Source organism: Phoenix dactylifera, chromosome 7, assembly GCF_009389715.1.
Source record: "Phoenix dactylifera cultivar Barhee BC4 chromosome 7, palm_55x_up_171113_PBpolish2nd_filt_p, whole genome shotgun sequence".
Taxonomy (NCBI): Eukaryota; Viridiplantae; Streptophyta; class Magnoliopsida; order Arecales; family Arecaceae; genus Phoenix; species Phoenix dactylifera.
Window position 1 is genome coordinate 7912058 of NC_052398.1, and position 26584 is coordinate 7938641.

Genomic DNA, 26584 nt, shown 5'->3' on the forward strand with positions numbered 1-26584 from the left:
AAAATTACGTACGGCGACTCACATCCAGATCCATCCAATAAAAATCAAAAATAATAAAATAAAAAATATCCGGCACCATATCACACCCCCTCTAAATAAAATCTTCAGAATAGTAAACTAAATAGAAAGCAACTCAATCAGTTACATAATTTATTTTTCTATAGACACCACCCACATATTCATAAATTATAAATGATAATATTATTTTTTAATTAAAACTACTGAGCTGGCATAAAAATTAAAAAAAAAAAAAAAGATGGCTAAGGCCTGGGAAATGCAATTTCAGCTCCTCCATTTCCTTTTTTTTTTTTTTTTTCTTCAACGGCTATAAAGAACGATTGCATGCCCAGTTGAATGCATCCCTTCATTTATCTTTCAAGAGAGAAAACTAAAAGTACAATTTCAATCTAGAAGCAGTGAATATAGTTGCTCAAAAACAGGGAGAAATATAGGTATTTTAAATTACTAAAAAAATTCTTACTATATGAAAATGATACATACATTTCTGAAAACAATTTTGAGGTTAGAAAAATCTTTTATATATTGTTGCATAAGAGGAGTAAGGCCCTGTTTGAGAGAGCTGTTGGCAGTAGAGCTGTTAGAAGTAGAGCTGTTGGAAGTAGAGTTGTCTAAAGTAGAGCTGTTATAAAAAGCTGTTTGCTGTTTGGTAACTACATTCGTAAAGTGCTGTGGTAACCCGACCCCGAGTCGGATATCTTCGGCCTCGCAGCCCGACCCCGAGTCGGCTGCCCCTTGATCCAGTAACCCGACCCCGAGTCGGATATCTTCGGCCTCGCAGCCCGACCCCGAGTCGGCTGCCCCTTGATCCAGTAACCCGACCCCGAGTCGGATATCTTCGGCCTCGCAGCCCGACCCCGAGTCGGCTGCCCCTTGATCCAGCAATCCGACCCCGAGTCGGCAATCTCTCGACAACGACAGGCTGTTCCCCTGAAGCACGCCGCGACCCTCTGCTCCACTACTCCCTACAACGGTCGTATCCGGCGCTGCTCCACGATCTCCTGTAACAGCCGTACAAAGCGGAGCTCCACTACGCCCTGTCATGGCCGTACCCAGCGCTACCCCACGACGCCCAGTAACGGCCATGTCAGTGGCAACTCCATCGTGCCACACGGTGATCAACCCCCTAGAAGGACCCCCCAGCCTGGTATATATGCGGCTGGGGGGAGAAGGGGGGAGGTAAGCAAGAACTTCCAGTGCATTCTCCTACTACCTGCAATTATCTCTCCTTCTCCTCCAATCTCCTCTGACTTGATCGTCGGAGGGCCCCCACTACCCCAGTGGTGGTGCGAGGCTTGCTTGCAGGTTTTCTGGTGGAAAGTGGAGCGTAATCAACACCAACCAAGGCGACTCAGACGGAACCCCGTTCACACCGCTGTGCCAATCGTTCTCGGTTTGGACCACCAGCAACAGTTGGCGCTAGAGGAAGGGCCCGAATCTTAGAGCGATCGTAATGGCACGGCGAGGTGGTCGTGGAGCTTCCAATGCCTCCGGTCGCGGGGCCTCTCGCGCCTCCGGCCGGGAGGCCGCTGCGTCTCCAACACATTCTCAGCAACACTCCACCGTTCCACCCCCCATTCAGATGGTCGAAGCCGCTCAGTTCGACCAGTTAGCCCAGCAGGTTCGCACCCTCGCGAAGACAGTGCAGAACCTGCAGGGTGTGATGTCTCGGGCGCCGCAGCGGGCCCAGGAGCCGCTGCTCCCTGAGCGCTCACCTGTCCTCCTCAACCCGCGCTCCTTCCTCTCCCATGGGGAGGAGCGCCGGCGCGAAGAAGACTCTCGAGCACGGTCCATTCTGCCGGGACCTTCCCATCGGAGCTGCGCGGGGTACGAGAGGCGGGCCCGGGCGCGTTCCCAGACCCCCTAGTCCTCAAGGAACCCGCGCTCCAGTCGGTCCCCCTCTCGGTGCTCCTTGTCTCCCACCCATCGGTCGCGCTCTCTGGACCGGCGGGTGGACGATCTCCACCGACAACTCCAGGTCCTGAAGGGCCACTCCAAAGATCCCTTCGCCGACTTGGAGATCTCCTCCCAGCCGGCGCTTGCCTCGAGGATCCTACGGACCCCGAATCCGCCGGGGTTTAAAATGCCGGCGATCGAGCCCTATGACGGGACGGCGGACCCGCGAGATCACGTCGAGAGTTTCAGGACTCTTATGCTCCTCCACGGAGCATCAGATCCTCTCCTCTGCAAGGCCTTCCCAGCGACCCTCCGTGGCCCGGCAAGGGCGTGGTTCGCCGGCTTGGAGGCTAACTCGATCCAGTCCTTCGACCAGTTTACTCGCCTCTTCATCACCCATTTCGCCGTCAGTAGCCGGCGGCGATTGGTCTCCGACTCCCTCTTTGATGTCCGGCAAAACGAGGGAGAAAGCTTGCGGGATTATCTTACCCGCTTCAACAAGGCTACGCTGGAAGTCCGGAACCTGAGCCAGGAGGTGGCTCTTTCAGCCCTGAAGCGTGGCTTCCGAAAGGGCAGACTCACCTTCTCCCTGGACAAACGCCTGCCGCGGAGCTTCCCGGAGCTGTTGTCCCGGGCGAACCAGTATGCGGACGCCGAGGAGGCGGCCGCCCACCGGAGCAAGGAGGCCGCCGAGATCCCTCCAAAGCTCGGGAAGAAAAGGCGAAAAGAGGCACGCCAGGGGAGGAGCCCGACGCCTCAACGTCGGCGCAGAAGCCTGTCGCCGGCGAGGAACCACGGCGCCCCACGCCCTCGTTCTCCGCCCCGACGTTTCAACCGGTACACTCCTCTCCTGACTCCCCGGGCCCAGATCCTCATGGAAATCAAGGGGCGGGAGGACCTCCCGGTCCCGAGACAGATGAAGAAGATCCCTAGGAGGAGGCCCTCTCGGGCGTACTGTGAGTACCACCGGGACCACGGCCACGACACCGAAGACTGCTTCCAGCTTCGGGACGAGATCGAGGCTCTCATCCGCCGAGGGCGTCTCGGTCGATATGTGAACGACCGACGTCCCCCCGCAGACTCGCGTCCGGCCGACCCGGCCCCTCCGGAGCCTCGGGAGCAGAATCGACCCGTCGCGGGCGTGATCCATACTATCACTGGGGGCTGCCCCCGGCCCGAGAGGAACGCGGGGGGCTCGACTGAAGCATCAGGGGCAGCCGTCGCAAAGAGGCAGAAGGTCGGTAATGTAATCACTTTTTGTGATGAAGATGTAAAGGGGGTTCAGACCCCCCACGATGACGCCATGGTGATCTCCCTCACTATGGCAAACTATGATGTAAGGCGTGTTCTTGTGGATGGTGGAAGCTCAGCTGATATTTTGTTTTACGAGGCCTTCCAAAAGATGAGCTTGTCCAGACAATTGTTGCACAAAACATCCACCCCCCTCATAGGATTCACTGGTGACGCTATCTCGGCCGAAGGTGTCGTTGAGCTGCCTGTGACTGCGGGCGTTGCACCCGCAGAAGCCACGGTGCGGCTCGGGTTCTTGGTCGTCCGTGTTCCCTCGGCCTACAACGCTATCCTCGGACGACCCGGACTGAACGCCCTTCGCGCGGTGGTCTCTACGTACCACTTGCTCATGCGGTTCCCCACGGCGGCCGGGATTGGAGAGGTCCGAGGTGACCAACCGACCGCAAGGCAATGTTTCCTAGCAACTCTCAAAGGGAAGAAGCCCGCAGAAGCCTTAAGCGTCGAGTCCCTCGACGCCAGAGACGAGGTGGCCTTGCGGCACGGGGAGCCGGCCGAAGGTGTGATCGAAGTTCCCCTCGAGGAAGGTCGCCCGGACCGGACGGTCCGGGTCGGCACCAATCTCGACCCGGGAGCTCGGGCTCGGTTGGTGGAATTCCTCCGAGCCAACGCCGATGTATTTGCCTGGTCGGCGGCCGATGTACCTGGGATCGACCCGGAGGTCATTTCTCACGCCCTCAACGTCGACCCAACCCACCGACCAGTAAAGCAGAAGAAGAGACACTGTGCCCCGGATCGGATCCGAGTGGTCGACCAGGAGGTAGACAAGCTCTTGGAGCAGGATTAATAAGGGAGGTCAGCTACCCCGAATGGCTGGCAAATGTCGTACTTGTCCGGAAGGCGAGCGGAAAGTGGAGGATGTGCGTCGACTACACCGACCTGAACAAGGCATGCCCCAAGGATAGCTTTCCGCTTCCGCGGATAGACCAACTGGTCGACGCGACTTCCGGATATCAGCTGCTGTCTTTCATGGACGCCTTCTCCGGCTACAACCAGATAATGATGGCTCCACAGGACGAGGAGAAAACTGCCTTTATAACAGACCGGGGGCTGTACTGTTACAAGGTAATGCCCTTCGGTCTGAAGAATGCTGGCGCCACTTACCAGCGCCTCGTCAACAAAATCTTCAAAGAGCAAATCGGCCGGAACATGGAGGTGTACGTGGACGATATGCTGGTGAAGAGCCGCCATGCAGACCAGCACATCGCGGATCTGGAGGAGACTTTCGCCACCCTGCGGAAGTTTCGCATGAAGCTGAACCCAGCGAAGTGCGCCTTTGGCGCTTCGGCCGGGAGGTTCCTCGGTTTCATTGTCAACCAGCGGGGGATCGAAGCCAACCCTGACAAAATCAAGGCCATCCAAGATATGTCCCCTCCGACCAAAGTAAAGGAGGTTCAGGAGCTCGCTGGGAGGGTCGCCGCGCTCGGACGATTTGTGGCAAAGTCGGCCGAACGCTGCCAACCTTTCTTCAAGGTGTTGAAACGCCCGAAAGACTTCCTCTGGACGGCCGAATGTCAAGCAGCATTCGACCAGCTCAAGGAATAGTTGGCGTCTCCTCCCCTGCTGTCCAAGCCGCAAGAAGGGGAGATGCTCTACCTTTATCTGGCAGTCTCCCCAACCGCAGTCAGTGCGGTACTGGTTCGGAAAGAGGCAAAGTTCCAGAAGCCTGTGTACTACATCAGCCGGGTCTTACGGGATGCCGAGACGCGGTATACGAAGGCTGAAAAGATCGCCTTCGCGCTGCTGACCGCGACCAGGAGGCTTCGCCCCTATTTCCAGGCCCATTCTGTCACCCTCTTGACCGATCAACCGCTGCGACAGATCCTCAGTAATCCTGAGAATGCAGGACGGCTGGTGAAGTGGGCAGTAGAACTTGGTGAGTTCGACATCCGCTACCAGCCCCGACCCGCTATCAAGGCCCAGGCGCTCGCGGATTTCCTCGCTGAGTGCACGGTGCAGGAGGCGGAACCTAAGTCGCCGGAAACACCCAGCCTCGACCTCCCGATTTGGACGCTTCACATCGATGGGTCGTCGAACCCCGAAGGTGGAGGGGCCGGGCTGGTCCTCACCAGCCCTGATGGAGTGATAGCCGAATATGCCTTGAGGTTCGGATTTCCAGTGACCAACAACGAGGCGGAGTACGAGGCCCTAGTCACGGGACTCAAACTCACCAAGGAGCTCGGCATCCGGCGCCTGAAGGTCTTCACCGACTCTCAGCTGGTGGTCGGGCAGGTCCGTGGGGAGTTCGAAGCCCGGAACCCGACTATGCAGAATTACGTCTGGAAGGTGCAAGCACTCATTCCCGACCTCGGCAGTGTCGACATCCAGCAGGTCCCAAGAAGTGAAAATGCCAGGGCCGACAGGCTGTCCCGCTTAGTGAGCGCAGACGCGCACAACTTGCCGAGGGCGATCTACCTGGAGACCCTGGATGCCCCGAGCATCGGCGAGGCTGGAGCGGTGATGGCGATTGACCCGGAGCCGTCTTGGATGGACCCGCTTGTCGCCTACCTCGCCGAAGGAATCCTCCCTGAAGACGAAGATCAAGCTCGGCGACTTGTTATGAAGTCCGCCCACTACGTACTCAATGAAGGGAGGCTGTATCGGACCTCGTTCACCGCCCCCCTCTTAAAGTGCCTCCGCCCCTCGGAAGCGGCCTACGTCCTCGGCGAAGTCCACGAAGGCGTTTGCGGATCCCACTTGGGGGCTAGGTCCTTGGCGCACAAGATCATGAGGCAAGGCTATTATTGGCCTACCTTGTTGGAGGACTCAAAGGATCATGGACGGAAATGCGACGCCTGCCAGCGCCACACCAACGTCCAGAGAGTCCCTTCTGTCCCCTTGGCACCAATCACTGCACCCTGGCCCTTCGCCCAGTGGGGAATGGATATCCTCGGACCATTCCCCGTCGCTTCAGCTCAGCGGAAATTTTTGATTGTTGCAATCGACTACTTCACCAAGTGGGTGGAGGCAGAGCCGCTGGCCACTATCACGGAGGTGCAAGTCCGGAAGTTCGTGAAGAAGAACATCATTGTCCGATTTGGGGTACCTCGGGTCCTCATCTCGGATAATGGCCGACAGTTCGACAACAAGCATTTCCGTGATTTCTACGAGGAGTTCGGGATCGAGCATCGGTTCACATCTGTGTCGCATCCCCAAACCAACGGCGAGGCCGAGGTCACAAATCGGACAATCCTCCAAGGAATCAAAGCGCGAATCGATCGGACGGGGCAAGCTTGGGTCGAAGAACTCGAGAATGTCCTTTGGGCGTATCGGACCACGCATCGGACCCCTACCGGGGAGACGCCTTTCAGCCTAACCTATGGCACGGAAGCCGTTGTCCCCGTGGAGCTCGGACTCCCCTCACCCCGGGTGGTCGCGCACCGACCCGAGGCCAATTCGGAGCAACTCCGAGGGAACCTGGATCTCTTGGAAGAAGCGAGGGAAATGGCGCAGGTTCGGATGGCGATGTATCAGCGGAGGGTGGCCCGATATTACAACTCCAAGGTCCGACCGAAGCTTTTCAGAATCGGAGATCTGGTGCTAAGGCGAGCTAAAGCATCTCAACCTGCGGAAGGTGGGAAGCTAGCGCCAAATTGGGAAGGCCCGTATAAGGTTCGCTGGGTAAACCGACCTGGCTCCTACCAGTTGGAGGCCCTAGATGGTCGAGAAATTCTAAGGAGCTGGAATTCCGCTAACCTGCGGATGTATTACCAGTAGAACGACGATGCCAGAAAGACAGTTCAAAAATGTATAACACTTTGCATTTCAATAATTTCTGGTTACAACGGCGTGCTCGTGTGATTACAAGGAATTCCCAGAGGGGAATTAGGATGTAAAGAAAGTAAAGAAGAGGTGGAGACTCCGAGGAGCTGAAGATCTGGGATCCCGAAACCTCCATCTGAAGCGGTTGCAATCCCGCCGGAAGTGGGTGCTTCCAACCGGAGGCGCCATCGGCGTCTCACGAAAGAGACGAAGAGCCGGCGCGGATGAAGAAGAAGTGGACGAAGGAGAAGTCCACACTGCCTCCAACCGGAGGCGCCATCCACGCCCCACGAAGAGGACGAGGAGCCGCCGCAGACGAAGCTCCCGCTGCCTCCAGGGGCACGCCACCTCCAAGGGATATTCCGGTCCTCCCCAGTGTTAGGGGAGAGAAGGAATACAAGGGGGAAGAGCATATGGAGGCGCGGTCCCGGATCAAGCACCTGGTGCGGAGCTCAATCGGGAGGCCGAACTTCAAGGAGGGGAGACGTGATCCCGGATGAAACGCCTAGAGCGGAGTTCCGCCGGGGAGAACCTCCTTGTTGATCCCAGATGAAACGGCTAGTTGGCGGAAGTCGCGAAGGGCGCGCCTCCCGTTCCTTCGGCAGGGGTCTCTCAACCATGCGCCGGAGAGGAGGCCCACGATCCATGGCAACCTGAACAGCTCCGGCTTGGTAGGCTCCGTCGCACCTGCACCTATATTTATAGCCAAACTGCGGCCCCCCGGTCGTTCCGATACGGGTGGCTCCAATAAATGCGGGCGCATTGAATCCGGAGCCGATCCGGCTCTCAAGGCGTATCTTCCCGCGATTTTCTAAGCGTCATTCTCCTTAATCGCATTTTTTGTGCAGGACACTCCGGGTGGCCTGTACCCCTAGGTCCACGTATCTCCGCTCGCGCCCCAGGCCGCATCCGCCTCGAAGAACGCGCGTATCGCGGCCCGCTTAACTGACACTCCTCGCAAGCAGCAACTGGCGATCCGATTTCCCAGGTAACCCCTTAATTAGCACTTAATGCCCATCTGGTATTCCCCAGGCGACGCTTGGAGAGGAGGAGAAATACAATCGCAGCTGGCCATGGAGAAATCCCGTCGGGCGGCAAGCGACAGGCGCACGACCAGCGAGCGGAATTCCTCGAGGCTCGGCCCTCGGATGCCAGGCTAACCCGATGATCATCCCGGGAGCAGACTAGCCTGAAGCCCCGACCGGTCGCCTCGGCTTGCGCCAGCCTTGGCCGACCAACGAGCGGAATTTCCCGAGGCTCGGCCCTTGGATGCCAGGCTAACCCGATGATCATCCCGGGAGCAGACTAGCCTGAAGCCCCGACCGGTCGCCTCGGCTTGCGCCAGCCTTGGCCGACCAACGAGCGGAATCTCCCGAGGCTCGGCCCTCGGATGCCAGGCTAACCCGATGATCATCCCGGGAGCAGACTAGCCTGAAGCCCCGACCGGTCGCCTCGGCTTGCGCCAGCCTTGGCCGACCAACGAGCGGAATTTCCCGAGGCTCGGCCCTTGGATGCCAGGCTAACCCGATGATCATCCCGGGAGCAGACTAGCCTGAAGCCCCGACCGGTCGCCTCGGCTTGCGCCAGCCTTGGCCGACCAACGAGCGGAATTTCCCGAGGCTCGGCCCTTGGATGCCAGGCTAACCCGATGATCATCCCGGGAGCAGACTAGCCTGAAGCCCCGACCGGTCGCCTCGGCTTGCGCCAGCCTTGGCCGACCAACGAGCGGAATTTTCCGAGGCTCGGCCCTTGGATGCCAGGCTAACCCGATGATCATCCCGGGAGCAGACTAGTCTGAAGCCCCGACCGGTCGCCTCGGCTTGCGCCAGCCTTGGCCGACCAACGAGCGGAATCTCCCGAAGCTCGGCCCTCGGATGCCAGGCTAACCCGATGATCATCCCGGGAGCAGACTAGCCTGAAGCCCCGACCGGTCGCCTCGGCTTGCGCCAGCCTTGGCCGACCAACGAACGGAATTTCCTGAGGCCTAACCCTCGGATGCCTGGCTTAGCACCGGAAGAATTTCCTGAGGCCTAACCCTCGGATGCCTGGCTTAGCGCCGGAAGAATTTCCTGAGGCCTAACCCTCGGATGCCTGGCTTAGCGCCGGAAGAATTTCCTGAGGCCTAACCCTCGGATGCCTGGCTTAGCGCCGGAAGAATTTCCTGAGGCCTAACCCTCGGATGCCTGGCTAAGCGTCGGAAGAATTTTCTGAGGCCTAACCCTCGGATGCCTGGCTTAGCGCCGGAAGAATTTCCTGAGGCCTAACCCTCGGATGCCTGGCTTAGCGCCGGAAGAATTTTCTGAGGCCTAACCCTCGGATGCCTGGCTTAGCGCCGGAAGAATTTTCTGACGCCTAACCCTCGGATGTCTGGCTTAGCGCCGGAAGAATTTCCTGAGGCCTAACCCTCGGATGCCTGGCTTAGCGCCGGAGGAATTTCCTGAGGCCTAACCCTCGGATGCCTGGCTTAGCGCCGGAAGAATTTCCTGAGGCCTAACCCTCGGATGCCTGGCCTAGCGCCAGAAGAATTTCAAGAGTCGGGAGTCAGCGAGACGCTACCAAGAGTTAAAAAGAAGAAGGACGAAAGTAAAATGAAGAAACTCTAGTTGCATTAACTTTCATTGTTTCAGGGCTGAGACCCATACAACTTGGCAAAACGCCAACACACAAAGAAAAGAACAAAATACAGAAGGTCAGCTTGGAGGAACCCCCGGGTCGAGAACGTCGGGCACGTCCGTAGGGGGTAGGGAGACGGTTGGAGAAGCAGCAGGCAATGGCGCCGGAGGGGAGTCGAGAAGGGAGATCCCACTCAGGTCAATTTCGGGGTACTTAGCCGACACCCTTGCCAGGCCTTCCTCGAAGCCTAAGACAAAGGAGTCGGACCCCGCGTCCGACATATCACGGACGAACTCGTCGGACTGACGATAGGCCTGTACCGCCTCCGACATATCACGGGTGAACTCGGCGGACTGACGATAAGCCTGTACTGCCTGACGCCCGATCTCCGCACTCTTCTCGGCCAGCGTCGCCTCTGCCCGCTCCATAATCTGAGCCTTCGCCTCCAAGACCTTCGCCACAATCCGGTCATCCGCCTCGGAGGAGACCCTCAGCAGATCAGCCTGAGCCTCCTTGTGCTTCGCCTCGGCAGCAATGCGAGCAGCCTCAGCCTCCTCCAGGCACGAATGAAGCTCCTGGTCGCTCGCGCAGAACTTCTCCAAGGCCGACTCCAATTCGCCCAGCTTGGCTTCAAGAGACCGGGTTCGGTTGCGGGCGTTGTCGGCTGACCGCTGGGCCTTCTCCCACCTCTCCCGGTAGTCGGCAGCCTTCCGGGACTGCTTCTATGCCCGCTCCTCCGCCTTCTTGATCTCGCCCTCGAGACCTGAGGCAACCTTGAGTTGCTCCCGAGCCTCCAACAGTTGCTTCTCGAGGGTGGCGAAGCCGAGTGCCCGCTCTTCGGCCACCTGGAGCCTCGTCTCGAGGTCCCTGGTCGTCCTCCCCGCCGCAGCCTGACCTCCTTCTTCTATTGCCTTCAGTTGGCTCTCGGCCCTCGCCAGAAGCCTCGCCTGTTCCTCGTAGCACTCCTCCAGGCAGATCATGTACTGGGCGAGCTAAGAGATAGGAAAAACGAGGGCGTCAGGCGGGGATCAACAGAGCCTATAAATGATGAAAGCGACCGAAAGAACACTCACCGACATGAGACAGACGCAGCTGGCAGCCCCAACGTCAGGGACCCTCATCTCCCGGACCTGCCTGCGGTCCTTCTCCAGCAGTACCATCTCGATGAGGTTTCGGGCGCCGGCGAAAGTGAAGGCCGACCCCGACTTCTCCCCGGAGTCGGATGGTGGTTCCGCAGCCTTACCCTTACCCATCGCTTGGGGAAGAGTCATGCTGACCACGCTCGGGGCGGGGACCGCCCCTGGAATTGACAGGGTCCCGCTCGGCCGGGGCCTCGGCGCGTCCCTCCTCGTATCATCCGGAGCCGACCAAGTCGAAGGCTGAGCTGGGGACCGATCACGTCCGACCCGTCCATCTTGGGCGCGCCCGGATGATGCCTCCGGAGAAACGGTAGTCTCGGCATCGGAGGGCTGATACAGCGTCAACTCCCGGTCCGCGCCCGCGGCGTCCCCCTGATCGGTGGGTCCGGACCCGTCTGTCGGCGTCGGAGTCGCCTGCCGGCGGGACTTCTTCGCCGGTGGAGCCCCGCTCGGAGGAGCTCGTTTCTTCCTCCGGACTGCTTCCAGTAGGGACGTCCTACCAACAGCCGTTGCCTTGTCCGACCGCATGACGTCGTCGATCTCTGCAAAAAGGATGAGGTGGTCGGAGGTTGAGAAACTGAAGGAAAGAACGAAACGAAAGAGGAGAAAAGAGCTAAAAAAGAAATGGTGGCGGGCTCACGGTCAGTGGGGACCGAGCTCAGACCGACGTTCACCAAGGTATCCTCGAAAATAAGGCGACACACCGGGGGGAGCCGACCCTCGGCAACCAACTCCTTCAAGACGGCGATGCCGTCGGATTCCTCCCTCGACAACCTCGATAGGCCAATCGGGGACTTCATCGGCGTCTCCCAGGTTGCCCTGATTCCCCAAGAGGGATCTGCGTCAACGAAAAAGAAGCGCTCCTTCCAGCCGTGAATGGAGGTGGGAGCCTCCTTGACGAGGCCGCACCCTCGCCGCGCCGCAAAGCACCACCACCCTTTATCCTGGGGGTGGCCACTCAGACCGTAGCATTCCCAAAAGACATTCAGGGTGGCGGGAACCTCGTGCATGCGGCAGAGAACCTGAAAGGCTGTCAGGGCGCGCCATGAGTTCGGCACCAGCTGCGTCGGCGCCACTCTTAAACCCCGAAGCACCTGAACGACTAAGTCCGAGGGGGGAAAGCGGAACCCGGCCTGAAGAATGCCCTCATTGATGGCAACCTTCCCCGGAGAAGGGTGGGACATCCTCTCCTCAGGCCCCGGGAGCGTAACATTGCAGGCCTCGGGAAGATGGTATCGAGCCACGAACCTATCTAGGTCTTCGGCGGCCAACTCCGACTTAATGCGGTCTGCTCTCACTTCGCCCATCCCTAATGGCCAGTGAATCTACGGTCAGGACAGGGTCGAGAAGGGGGAAAAGACCGGAATGACTGGAGTACACTAATACAAAAGGAGAGTATGGAGAGCCCTAAATTAAAGAATGGAGCAACTCACCGGAAGAGAAGGAAGAACGGCTCCGAGAGCGTCAAAGGAGGAGCAAGCAAACAGTCCAACGGCGATGACGGCAGCGCAAAGGAGAAACTCGAAGATGTCTGTAAAGAGAAAGGCGGACGGAGGAGGACCCCCGGTTAAATAGGCGGAAAGGTGGGTGATGCCTCGGTGACGCCAGAGGACGCCTGGCTGCCGAAGGGTCGCTCGCGCCCCAAAGGCGAATCGACGCCATTAAGGAAGGATGTCCGCCGAAATCCTCAGACTGCCAGGTCAGCAACAACCGCCATACGCCATAAAGAAGGCGGGGAGCTCGAAGCGCGCGCGCCTCTCCGAGGGATGGCGACAATCTCGAAGCATCACTTCCTTCACCCGTTCCCCTTCTGGCTCCAGGCTCGGAAGTGGGGGGCTACTGTTACGGGGGAACTCAGCCACCATGCCCCACGTGACCGGCACGCGCGCCCTAGAAGATTACAGCTGCCCCTTGATCCAGTAACCCGACCCCGAGTCGGATATCTTCGGCCTCGCAGCCCGACCCCGAGTCGGCTGCCCCTTGATCCAGTAACCCGACCCCGAGTCGGATATCTTCGGCCTCGCAGCCCGACCCCGAGTCGGCTGCCCCTTGATCCAGTAACCCGACCCCGAGTCGGATATCTTCGGCCTCGCAGCCCGACCCCGAGTCGGCTGCCCCTTGATCCAGCAATCCGACCCCGAGTCGGCAATCTCTCGACAACGACAGGCTGTTCCCCTGAAGCACGCCGCGACCCTCTGCTCCACTACTCCCTACAACGGTCGTATCCGGCGCTGCTCCACGATCTCCTGTAACAGCCGTACAAAGCGGAGCTCCACTACGCCCTGTCATGGCCGTACCCAGCGCTACCCCACGACGCCCAGTAACGGCCATGTCAGTGGCAACTCCATCGTGCCACACGGTGATCAACCCCCCAGAAGGACCCCCCAGCCTGGTATATATGCGGCTGGGGGGAGAAGGGGGGAGGTAAGCAAGAACTTCCAGTGCATTCTCCTACTACCTGCAATTATCTCTCCTTCTCCTCCAATCTCCTCTGACTTGATCGTCGGAGGGCCCCCACTACCCCAGTGGTGGTGCGAGGCTTGTTTGCAGGTTTTCTGGTGGAAAGTGGAGCGTAATCAACACCAACCAAGGCGACTCAGACGGAACCCCGTTCACACCGCTGTGCCAATCGTTCTCGGTTTGGACCACCAGCAACAAACATAATTTTAAATTATTTAACATAACATATTAATGTATTATGATATAATATAATATGATATTATATTTATAGTATAATACAAAAATAAAGGTATAAAATATTATAATTATTAGTATAAATTAATTTTCCATAATATAACATAATATTAAATTATTTAACATAACATATTAATGTATTATGATATAATATAATATGATATTATATTTATAGTATAATACAAAAATAAAGGTATAAAATATTATAATTATTAGTATAAAATAATTTCCCATAATAATTTTCCATAATTTCTCATAAAATAATTTTCCGCGGTCCAGGGGCTCTTATTCATGGTCCACGCTCGAGGAGGACCTCAGCGTGGGTCGCAAGGTTGATGATAAAAAAAAAACAATAGATTGATTTTGGAAGGTATAGAAAAGGATTAAAAGTTTTTTCTTCTAAAATGTGGTTCAAGAGATGCATACAAAAATTGAAAAGAAAAAAACCTTTTCTTACGGAAGGGAGTCTGACGGCTAGGATTCTTGGCTCTAGCAGATTTTTAGGTTTATAAAGGAACAAACTATATAATTATGTTATTTTAATATGGGCATTTTTGTCAAAAATATAGCTTTCCGAAAAAGCTGAAACAGCTTCCTCCCAAAAGCTCCAAATTGGAGCTTCCTCCTAAAAGCTGTTTTCAGCTTCCCGCAAAAGCTGAAACAGCTTTTTGAAAAATTTATCAAACACAGTTTTTCATCTAAAAGTACTTTTGGAGGGCCAGAAAGCACTTTCTGGCCCTCCAAAAGCTCTCCCAAACAGGGCCTAAGTGCTTAGAAAGTACGAAAAGTATATTTTAAGTGGGATGAAGGCATTTAAAAAAAATTATGAAAAAAAGGCCAAATCAAGAGAATGGTTTCTTTAACAACCGTAGTTTGCTATTTGAAATGGCATAATTATATATTTTTATGGGACCTTTGCTGCAGGTAATTAGTTTGTCAAGAGCGCCTTGGCACTATCTATGTAGATATATTGAGAAATAAAAAGAATAATATGATTCAAACTACTTGAATGTACTATATCATAATCAATAGTCAATTAGTTTAAATCATGACTACTCATGCGATATTAATAATTATTCACTTGACAAAATGTGCCAAAGGTCTTGAGTTGTAGAGTAAATTAGTTTTGTTAATCAACCTTGAATTTTTAAGTTCCATATGAGTGCAATTTTTTTGGTTTCCTTCTTGAAAAAAAAAAAAAAAACATACTTTGTCACAGAAAAAAAAAATCAAGAACGAACTTCGATGCATCCTAGCATTTTGTTTCGTACATTTGTCCGAAGTTCGAGATATGATTGTTGGTTGCAAGCAAATAAAATTATGATATAAAAACTCATGCATTGCAATTTTCAAAATCAAGAGGGGTATAGATCAAGCATAGTATTGGTGATATCTTACAATAAAAAGCCTAACTACCAAATGTAAATAATGCTACAAAATACTATATCCACCCGACAATTTTCATCAAAAAAATAATAACAAAACTTGTAAAACAATGATGGAAAGGTTTGATCTCCTAGGAGGCACTTGAGCTAAAATTGCTATATATTTTTTTTAGAAAAATGAAAAGTTCCTGTATAAATTAAAAGCCGACTTTCATGATGATCTAGCTTGATAGTGTTTAATTTTATTCCTACCTCTCGTTGTAGATCCATGTACTATGATCATACAACGGTGCTTGCTATTGATTTTACCATTAAACATTGGTGCGGTGCATCAAGCTATAAAATCAAGCTCTCTTTTTTTTCATTTTTTTTGTTAACAACCAATTAGAGGAACTAAAACATTATTTACGAACAAACTTATATGCATTATTTATCATGCATAAGTTCTTGCCCATGAAAAACATATCTCTAGCTTTTACTAATCTCAACAAACATGCTAAACACTAGTTGAAAGTCAACATTTTCTCTTCCATATATAACACCCTAAAGGATATTAATATCACAACAAAATGACATGCATATCTTAAGTTTGAACTAGTCCCGGCAAGCAGCACACTAATTGTAACCAAAATTTGTCACCTTTACGTACATTAGGGGTGGCAAAATATGATCCGACCCACCAACCCGACCCATGTTCGATCTGCCATAAACAGATTTGGATTTGGCCTAAACAAGTTCGGGTCGTAAATAGATCGAACCGTTTAACATGTTTATTAATTGGGTTGGATACGGGTTTTAGACGTCTGATCCGTTTAAACCGTTTAACTCGTTCAACTGTTGGGCAAATTATCTAAACAGGTTAAACCGGTCTAAATAGGTTTAAACAGGTCGGGTTGAGCAGGTTAAACAGGTTGGATTGGGCAGGTTAAACAGGTCTAAACAGGTTAATGGGTCCGATTGGGCAAACAGGTCGGGTCGGATTAGGCAAACAGGTTACCTGTTTATTAAACAGTTTAAACGGGTCGGGTCGGGTCGGATTACCTGTTTATTAAACATGACAAGTTCAGGTTGTATTTCTAATCTGTTTAATAAACATGTTGGGTTCAAGTTTATGATTTTCTGACCCGACCCATGTGATCCGACTCGATCCGATTGCCACCCCTAACGTACACCCAGTCTCCAGACCTAGATCCGAACCTCTTCGGTGGATCCGGGTCCAGATCAAAAAGAGAAAACCGGACCCAGACCCGACCCGACCGATCTTTCATCACGGGCCGCCCTCCGGACTCTGTCGTCTCTCTCGCCCCAATTCTCCCCCAAACAAAAAACCCGCACGGAAAGAAAGAAACGAAGCCGGAAAGGAGGAAAGGAGGAGCAAGTAGGAAAGAAGCAGCGGCAAAGAAGAAAAGGGGGAGAATGCCGGAGCTCCCGGAGGTGGAGGCGGCGCGGAGGGCGATAGAGGAGCACTGCTTGGGGAAAAAGATCACCAGATGCTCCGCCGCCGAAGACCCCAAGGTCATCGACGGCGTCTCCCCCTCCGACTTCGAGTCCTCCCTAGTCGGCAAGACCATCCTCGCCGCCCTCCGCAAGGGCAAGAACCTCTGGCTCCGTCTCGACTCCCCGCCCTTCCCCACCTTCCAGTTCGGTCAGTAGCCATCAAGATCCCACCTTTCTCTCGACTTTATATGGTACTGACTCCATCTCCTGACGTTTTAGGGATGACGGGGGCCATCTACATTAAGGGCGTGGCGGTGACCAAGTACAAAAGGTAGTCTGTTTGCTCCTTTTAGTGTCTATTATCTAACAAGATGATATATTGGGATTTCATACAGTGTTGAGGTTGTTTACAGATCTGCAGTGAGCTCGACTGATGAGTGGCCTTCCAAATACTCCAAAGTATTCATCGAAGTATGTTTTCTTTCCTTCCCTATTCGCCCCCGTTATTGTTTTCAATTTGCTATTGGTTGGAATCATGGATGTCAAAATTGTGTTGTAACATGCATGCGTCTCAAATGTCTTTTCTCGCGGTAAAAGGTCTAGTAAATACGCAAGAGAAACCATTATGAACTTCTTGTTGTAAGGCTACATGCTTGTTCTTTAACAAACAAGAAGATGCACTTTTTATAATCTTTATTATTTTTTTTCAAGGCATCTTCATAGTTGCCATGAGCACCTATATTGGCCTGCTTTAACTTGAAGATGGCACCTTGTGTTTTGGATGCTAGATTGATCCTAATTCTCCGTAGATTCTTAAGGTTGTTCTTCATTGCTTTTGGTTGTCTCTCAACTAAAATCAATCATTCTGAGCATGCCACCGCAGGAATCACTTTGGATGAGTTGATGTCTCAAATTTAGCTGAATGGTTTGCTTATGGAGTCTTCAACTATGTATCTTGGGCTTCCTTGAACTCTGGAAAATTAAAGTTCACTTATTGCACTCTGATTATTTAAAGGTTTTATACAATAGAAAGTCAGCTGTTTAGAAGCAATACTTGCTCGCTTTGGATACAGTTTTATGCTTTCTCACATTGTCTTACTAAATATTGTGTTGCAAAAATCTCCATTTTGTCCATCATTGCAGTAGCTAAACTTGATGGAGATTCCCCTACCATGTTCTATGATCTGGAGTTATAAGTTTCGCTTGTTTTGAAAAATATGAGAGAGTCACAGCATAAAACAAAGCAGCAGGAATGTAGTTCTGTCATGTTTGATGCTATCCCTTGTTGTACAATTCCTCTATGTTTGGGTCTGGAAATTATTGTACATGTATCAAGTTCATTAAGCAGTCAATCCATTAGTTGTTTTGGCATATACGTTTATACCGGCACATCTTCCTTGAATTCTGACTAAATTTGATATTTTTGTTTACAGACAGTAATGTCATACTTATTTGCTTTTCTGTTTTATGCAGCTAGATGATGGTCTAGAATTATCTTTCACCGATAAGAGACGCTTTGCCAAAGTTCGCTTACTTGAAGATGTATAACCATCCACTGCATTCTTTATTTCATATGTAACCCTGCAGTCCTTGAGAAGTTTCTCACATTTCCTACTACCTTTGTTTGTTCAGCCAGAATCTGTGCCTCCAATATCAGAGCTAGGTCCAGATGCCTTAAATGAGCTTATGCAGGTCAACGAATTCGTGGACTCGCTCAGCAAAAAGAAGATTGCAATAAAGGCTCTGCTACTTGACCAGGTTGAGGACAATTTATGTCAGAATAGCTCTTACTTGATTTTTTTTTTTTTTTTTTTTTGTAATTAACAAGTAGTAGTTTTAAAATTCCCCTTAAGCTTTTGTTCCTTGATGGAGCTGGTATCCCACCTTCACCTTTTACTGCTTTTGTCCTGGCATAATGAATAGCTGTAATAACATGTAGCTATGTTATGGGAGGCTATGCATAAAAGACATTGATAATTTTGATGTTTGGTACCAATGTCTTTAACTTTTAAGCCATTCACTTTTATAAGTGGATGAAATTAATAATATTGAAGGATGTAATGTGCCTATCACATATACCTTTTTCTAAACATTGTCTTTATTTTTAATAGTAAATCTAATCCTAGTGACAATATTGATGCTTGAAAGTCTAATTTTTAAATAAATCAGTATTTATCAGACTGATAAATGCATCTTTATCATCATCAAGACATAAATTTGGTATATGATCATGTAGTTATTTTATTTTGCTTTTGCATGCATTCACACATGTTTACCAGCAGTGAAGTGCCATATACTGGTTATCATGATACATGGTTCACTGTCTGCTATGGATATGAGGGCAGTCATACTGACTCAAATCTTACCTTGGGTTTATCAGGTATTCAGTAATATTATTTTTTTTAAAAAAATTATACTATGTGTTAAAAATGTAAAATGTGTCAAATACTCAGTTAATCATCAACAGAGAAAACAAAAAAATGTAGGCATTTTTTTCTTATTTCTTCCGAGCAAGGTATGTTTTACATCTTGTACATACATTATATTTGCAAAATCAGCATTTCATTAAAAACATGTTGTAACTTTCTTGTAGCCAGCAATCATGTGTCTCGTCATTTTCTTTAACTGTAATTGTTGTAACCATCATCTGTCCAATAATTGGAAGAGTCCAGCATGGCTGACTGCATCATGTCACCATATGCTGAAGTATATGAACAATGCCATATGAGCAGAAGCAACATATGATAAATTGGAGGCTGCTAATTTGTTAAATGGCATGTATACTATATTGATACCACATTCATGTTACATCGTAGGTTGTGTTGGTCAGTAGTTGTGTGTGTAAAATGATAAAGTTATCAAATCATTCTTCTGTTACATGGATATTTTGTTTTTGTTTCTTCATAGATAGCCTGTAACAGAAGTGTATAAATAATGAAAGGCATGGCATTGGCTTCCAGCGTAGAATAAGATTCTGAAAAATGGCTAGGGCTCTGCTGACATGTTAGCAAACAACAAAGTATGGACAGTAAAACAATTTATTTGGTGGAACCCTAATTCATGGCCTCTTACTGCTTGCAGTTTTCAAAATCTCTTCAACTTCTAGCACAAGTATTGTCATTAAAATTTGACCTCTTACAAACTCATGATCTTGAAAATAAGTGTTCTTTTTGAACATAAGGAGTTCAATTACTCTAATTGATTCATTTAGCTGAGTTGCACATGCAACAAACTGATGTGGTGGCTTATGTGGCACCCAAGTCCAATCAATCTTTAAAGGTATATAAAAATTATGTTAAATGAAGTTTCATATTCTTGATATTTTCTATTGATAACTTTGTCAATGCATGTTTGCAAAGATTTTGCAGTGGGGTGTTAAGTACTTGATGCAAGCCACCTTGTAAATATCTCTAAATGAAACACATAAAGCCATCCAGCTAGACCACTTGGAAGCAATTTTTTTGAGATAATTTTCAGTTTATCATCTCCTGTCGATATTTGAGTTTACTGTTCGACCTATCATATCTTTGCCCCCCCCTGTAACTATAGACGGCTTCATCTAGTTAGCAAAGAGCACTAGTTGTTTTATCTCCTCAAATGTGCTTTTGACTTCTTTCCTGAGATTACCATTTTCAGAACTTGTTTTGTTGTGCAGAGTTATATTTCAGGTATTGGTAATTGGATAGCTGATGAGGTGCTTTATCAGGTCAGTCTGCTTGCATTTCCACATGATGTGGTATTGCTTTAAGTTTGAAGGTTTTTGTTTAGCATTATTGATGCCATCCTTTTGTTTGCATGATCAGATATTCTGTTTTGTGCCTGTCATTTTTTTGTGCAAGTTTTCTGGTATTAGGTTCTTCGAGGTTAGTTCTAGTAATAGCTAAATTGAGTTCTAATAGCAATAGTGAGATCCACCAATGTTAAAGATATTTTAGTATTAGAACACGCATAACATATAATCATTTTCAAACACAATAAAATTAAAAGAAAAAAGATAAAAGAGAAATGAAGTCAATAAACAAAAAAATGAAATAGACTTAAGTACGAATTTATTGCCTAAATATAGTCTTTGAAGCCCTTATAGTCCTCCCTCTCCCGCTACTACTTGATTTCCTTTCCATGAACTTTTGGCTCTCCTGCTCATGCCGAATGTGGATCATCCAACTACTGCATTTCCTCTTTTTATTAATGTTTATAAAAAATGATGGGTACTTAAGTCGCCTGCATAGCCTATAACCTGCCTGAGCTGTCCTCAGCTGATAGCCTTACTGCTCTAGAGTTAGTATGCAATTATCCTCTTTGTTATCTGACATATCAAATTGACTTTAATTACCTATCACTTCTTTACTTTCATTTTGCAGTCACTGAAACTCATGGGGAGTCCAAGAGTTACTGTGAATCTGTAGACCTATCTATGTGGTAGCGAGCAACTTCATGAATACCTGCTTGAGATAAAAGATTTTGGCCTTATTTGCTAATTTCTTAGCTCAGGTTGTTGTTTATAGTCACTGTAGTTTAGCAGAAAAACCCATTCAACCTTGTCTTGTACGTTTGACAACTTAGCCAAGTGGTATTCAAGCCATAACATGGATGACCTGTCAGACTCATTCTTAAAACTTGGCCGAGTCATGTTCAAAAAGCATGTCGGTTCCTCAGGTTAACCCAATAAGTGGTTGATTCAAGTTGACTTGGCCTAGTCACGTAGATCAATCTACTGGGTTTTCCAATCTTGATGACAAATATTGCATCCATAAGTGTAGCCTCAAGTCTTTATAATAGGTTTTATCAAGGTTTTGAGCCCATGCTGGTCTGTGCTGATTGGCATGTATGGTGCCAGGTGAACACTGGCACCAGAGACTGTGTCAGAACCACCAACTAGGTTACACCCCTTGTCCACTCTGATTCCATCTGCCGCTGCTTTAAATCCAACTGCTAGACCTAGAAACCAAAAAGGGGAACAAGGGAGTGGGGTGTAATTGTAAAATAAAATTAAAACAGAGGATTGGGAGTCAACAAAAGCTTTATAAGAAATCCATCTCTGTTCGATGCACTCTACATTTATTTCATGATAGGGATTATTTCTTGATTAAAAATCTTTTCAGAAAAGGAACAGTTTGATAAGATCAAGGAACAGTTTTGAGTTTACATGTTGAGATGCCTTATTTGGAGGAACAATGGGAAACCACTCTAGATAGTTCTCGGCGCTTTCCTTATGGTTCCCTATGACAAATTTACTACAATTTTTCTCATCTTTTTATGCAATTCTCATTTTTGAGGATGCTTATGTTTTGCCTCTCAATCCATTCCCTTTGGAGCATCTATGGTGATCACTGTCTTCCATGCATATATCAATCCTTGTGAAGAACTCGTCAATTAAATTTTGCCAGTTGCTGTACCCAGTTTTTTGATGCAATATATTTGTAAATCTTTCATCAAATGATTTAAAAAATCTTGCTGAAGGTTTCCATTCTAAGTATGATTTCTAGCTTCTGGTATTACTCATATTTATAGGCAAGAATTCATCCCCTGCAAATTGCTTCAAGCCTCTCAAGAGAGAGCTGTGAATCATTGCACAGATGCATGGAAGAGGTGAGCATATATAATCACGTACGCCCTTGCGATTGCAGAAATTTGTTTTATAAAAGAAACTGCCTATGATTTATAAAACAAGTACGAAAGATAATATCTGTAGGTTATTCAATTAGCGGTTGAAGTTGATGCTGACTCCAGCCATTTTCCAATTGAATGGTTGTTTCATTTTCGGTGGGGAAAGAAGTTTGGAAAAGTGAATGGTAAGATACTCCTGATACATGGTTCCTTGACCCATTATTTAAATGATTTTACAGGTAATTGAAAAGGCACTGGAAGTTGGAGCTGATAGTAATCAGTTTCCTGAAAATTGGATATTTCATTCCCGTGAAAAGAAACCTGGGAAGGCCTTTGTGGATGGTTTGCTTCCTGACTCATCCTGGCTGGTTTCACAGATCACGTGATATTTGCTTTTACTTTGAATATTTGTTTCCTCTAAATCATGGGTTTTGCCATTCCCAATTGTAGATTATAGTTTTGACATATTTAATCATTCATGGTAGTCCTCAATAATCCCAAGATTTTGTGTTATGATGTGAAGTTCTGTTGCAACATGACTATTTACGTGAAGGACATGGTGGAAATGTTAGCATAAGTATGAATCTTCTATTATTAGGTCCAAGGTTTCCTCGATGTAATGAAAGTTATAATTTCTTCTTTGTTGCACACAATTCTTATGAGAACCTATTAAATCCTTTGATTTGCATTGGCGCATGCTGTATCGAGTGATGTTTATTGAATATCATTCTCTTGATAATCTCAGAAAACTAACAATTATATTTTTATTAGTAGCAATTTAGTTGTAAAGATTCAAATTTCACTCAAAGAATAACATTGGCATCCTAATATGCCATTAAAAGAAATGCATTATTGTTTGAGCCATCTGGTTATATTCTTTTTCTTCTCTTTTCTTTTCTTTTTCTTTTGAGTAAAGAGCCATCTCAAGATCTGCCGTACCGGTGGCCGGCTGGACCGGTATGGTACCGGTCCGGTCCGGTCCGTACCGGCCAGCACCGGTACCGTACCACCGGACCGGCCTGCACCGGTACCGTACCACCGGACCGGCCTGCACCGGTACCGTACCGGCCGGTACCGTACCGGCCGGTACCAGTACCGTACCAGCCCAGTACGGTGCGGCGCTATGGTTGTTTTGAAAAAAAATGACGTAGGTTCGCACCGATACGATGCCGGTACCGACCGGTACGGACCATGTACTGGTCGGCTCTCCTAAAAACCACCCGGTACCGGATTCCATGCAGATCCAGTACCGATCTAGGGTCGGACCGGTACGTACCGGCCCGTACCGGCCGGTACGGGCCCGTACGGCGGACCATAAGCCATCTGGTTATATTCAAACACTACAACAAGATTAATGCAGCTATATTCTTTCTAAATTTAAGGTACTATGGTTGGAATTGATGTAATGTTTCACTATCGTGGTTGAATATTTGAAATATAGACATGTAGTATACTATATCCCTCTTATTTAGTAAAGTTGCACATTTATGTGAGAATATCGTATATATGCACGTTATACAATTGCATACAATTACTACTACAGGAAGACCCTTCAAATTGAGGATAGCTCATTGACCTGGAGTTACAATAGCAGTATGCCATATGTGTTAGTTGATCAATAGACTATAAGTAGGGAAGTGATGACAAGACGTAGTTTGTGCTAGATTTGTAACAAGGAAAACAACCTTGGGAGACCTGTGAGATAGCTTTGTGTTTACACCAATAGGTATACGGATGAAGAGCATTACACAGTAAGGTGCAGAGACTACTAATAGCAGTAGGAAAAGATAAAGATTCTCACAAGCTGAGCCTGACAAACAACAGTTAATTTGTGGCGTTGACAAGTTAGGATGCAGTCTTGAAGATCTAATGGCAATTTCATTTAGAACACTAATGGCTTGGTAACTGAGGGTAGGTTTCTTGAATGGAAATAACATCAAGAATACCATAAGAGATTTCTGAACGTGTGATCAAAACTTGAGTTGAAGTTTCTGACTTAGCAAATTTGATGCGAACTGATAAGTGATGATAAATGTGATATCCACCTTTCAGCTAGCCACAAGATAAATGCAAGTAAAAGAAGAAGAAACATCTGTAGAGAAAGGCTTGCATGGAAATAAGAGGTTGATAAGAGCAAGAATGAGCTAAATCAAAATGAATAGAATGATATCTTATTCTTCTTGCAATGATGGGGGCATAAGGAGCCAAAAATTATGCTAATATATAATTTGTATATTTTTGGTAGTCCAAGGATATCTCCAGGTCCGCTGAACAAAAGAAAGTTCTATGCCATGAAAGATGGATAAGTCAATAATGTAAAATGCAGAGGACTTGAGATTCAGGAACTCAGAGATGCTTATGGAGATGCTAATCCACAATAACCTTATGATATTTTCAAATCTTGTGCCTGTATGAGGGTCATGCAAACAACAAAGAGAGAATGGGAATGAGACACCAGATCTAGATTTGATAAGAAGAAGCTGAATTGATTAGTGTTTGGACATCTATAATAATTTGAAATACCTTAATCTTCTTAAAAAGGCGTCTTCAGGACCTTTGTGTCTAATCACTTCATGTAATAGACTTTTTCAAGTTCCCTGTAGCAGTTTATTAAGTAGAGTTACCTTTAATTAGTCCAGCTCTCATGACCCGAGAGCCATTGCCTCATCTGAGGCCCGAGAATGAGATGGATGAACTATTGCATTTAAGTTGCCAGGTTTATAAACCTGCAAGAGAGATGTTTATGGATATATCTATTGTTCAGTGTATGAATATAGCACAAGTATATGCAGTCATCAAATGTCAGTTGAAAGGAAAATGTATATGATAATCAAGGCAAACTACTTTTGCTTCCACATCATCTCTTAATCCCCCCACCTGGGTCTCTCTCTCTCTCTATATATATATATATATATAATTGCTGGTACTTGCTTCTTGAACGAAGTAGTAAGTTTGGGCTTTTCTATCTTTTGACAGGGAAGAAAATTGACTTCATCACAGCAGGTGGCAGAGTAAGTTATCAAAGACAAAAAGGCTCTTCTCTTATTTGATTTATACACATCTCTGACTTACCATTATCTATTTTCTCAGACTTCAGCCTATGTGCCTGAGTTGCAGAAGCTGAAAGGGAACCAATCGGAGAAGGTCAGACAAAGTAAATCAAGAAAGGTGATGTCTGATAAAAATAGTCACGACCAGGAAGAATCAGAATCATCAGATAGGGAGGAAGAGGAATCTAAAGAAGCTCCGAAGTCAAAGAAGAGTGAGAATGCTACTGGAGGTACAAAGAAGCGGCAAAAGAAACTTAATGATGCTGATGACAATGGGGACAAGCCACAGAAACCAACAAAAGGGAGAACAAAGAAACAAGCAAACATGGCAAAGAACTCATCAAACAAGAGAACAAAATCTGGTCAAGCAAGTCCACCGCAGAAGAGGAAGGCACGGAAATAGGATGCTAATACCTAACTTCCTAACCAAGGTGTTCTTTGGAGCAATACATGGTGGATTGAGACTCTGATCTGTCTTCTATGCTTCTTTTGTTTGTTTCTTCCGGTGTCCTTGTGAGACGTTTCCTCTTTTGTTTAGAGGTATATATTAGTATAGATTAAAGTGGTGCTATGCTTCTGCGGTTGTAATATAAAAATAGTGATGCTGACTGTTGGCTAATGCATAGAAGCTTGTTGCCATGGATTTTGCTTGTCTGCTGTCACTGGGAATGCCTACAAATTCCACAGGTAACTGTATATTTAGCTTAGTAGACTAAGAAAAAGCTTGGAAGGCTTCGTGAGGGTATGCTCTAACCAATTTCCATTTTGGCCTTGCATGTTAAGCTTGTAAATGTAAATGTGTTCTAGAATTATTTGAAAGAAAGGTTTTGCCAAAGTTCCTTGTCATCTGTATTCATGGGCAAGAAGCATGACAGATGACAAAAGTGGAATGAACTTCTATTGCTGCTGGTTGCATTATCCACCATCCAAATCTAGATATTACATTAATATTTAAATGCATATGTTGTTTTGGAAGAGAAAAATTTTGGTCAGCTTATGTCTGATCTGTTTTCACCCTTATTTATAGATCTTCGGTTTTATCTTGTGTCTTGAGAAAAGAAAAAGATGTTTTCAGAAGAAGATTTCAAAAATGCTAAACATTCCCTCTTTCCTTTCTTTAGGCTGTCTTATATCTGCCCGTACCCCTCTCTCTGTCATTTTTACCAGCATTCTTGATAAGCCAACGGTGGGTGAAAAAAAATCAATCAATTTATCTATATCTCTTGGAAGAAGTTTGTAGGGCAACCTTTTCTAGTGATCTTTAGGAGAGAAAATTGTTGTTTTGTTGGGAAATCTGTCTCTCTCTGTAGTTTAAATATTTGTTAGTTTAATCATCTCTATCTCTTAGAAGTAGTTTGTAGGGCACCCAAGCTTGTATCCTCTCCATCCAGAGCTTCCTCCAATCTTTCGCCTCTCTCTCTCTCTCAACCAATCCTGTTTGGATTTGGTTTCACACCTCTTTCCTTAGCTTCCCAATCTAATATAATTTAGTTCTAATTAAAGAAAATCTAATTGAGTTTAAAATCTTTTTCCTTGTCCGCCCAATTAAATTTGATTTATTTTTATGAAAAATAAAATTTTTATCGGAAAGTCCATGATATCATGGAGTTTAATTAAATAGCTAATGTTATTCTAGTTACGCAAAACATGATAAGAAATAAGTAATAAAAAAAAA

General features: G+C 47.8%; 1 protein-coding gene across 5 annotated transcripts; it reads left to right on the forward strand.

The window, feature by feature from the left end:
- Positions 1–16087: 16087 nt before the first annotated feature.
- On the forward strand, positions 16088–25552 carry LOC103706488 (formamidopyrimidine-DNA glycosylase). Of its 5 annotated transcripts, XM_039128182.1 has the most exons (11): positions 16089–16460; positions 16532–16583; positions 16666–16723; positions 17726–17794; positions 17885–18010; positions 19908–19958; positions 21764–21841; positions 21945–22037; positions 22099–22201; positions 24836–24870; positions 24950–25552. In XM_039128182.1, exons 1-11 carry the CDS (start codon positions 16232–16234, stop codon positions 25310–25312), a joined length of 1257 nt encoding a protein of 418 aa, XP_038984110.1. In that variant the 5' UTR covers positions 16089–16231; the 3' UTR covers positions 25313–25552. The 5 variants fall into 5 exon arrangements, with proteins under 5 accessions (XP_038984107.1, XP_038984108.1, XP_038984110.1 ...); XM_039128179.1 differs by lacking the exon at positions 22099–22201 and having other exon boundaries at positions 16088–16460; positions 21764–21859; positions 21945–22044; XM_039128180.1 differs by lacking the exon at positions 22099–22201 and having other exon boundaries at positions 16088–16460; positions 21945–22044.
- The last annotated feature ends 1032 nt before the right edge of the window (positions 25553–26584 follow it).

What these genes read in the sequence shown, in the direction of transcription:
- LOC103706488 (XM_039128182.1), top strand. Translation starts at nt 16,232, where the DNA reads ATGCCGGAGCTCCCGGAGGTGGAGGCGGCGCGGAGGGCGATAGAGGAG. An exon ending in GCGGTGACCAAGTACAAAAG is followed by an intron (nt 16,584 to 16,665) that starts GTAGTCTGTTTG and finishes GGTTGTTTACAG; the next exon opens with ATCTGCAGTGAGCTCGACTG. An exon ending in AGGCTCTGCTACTTGACCAG is followed by an intron (nt 18,011 to 19,907) that starts GTTGAGGACAAT and finishes TTTGTTGTGCAG; the next exon opens with AGTTATATTTCAGGTATTGG.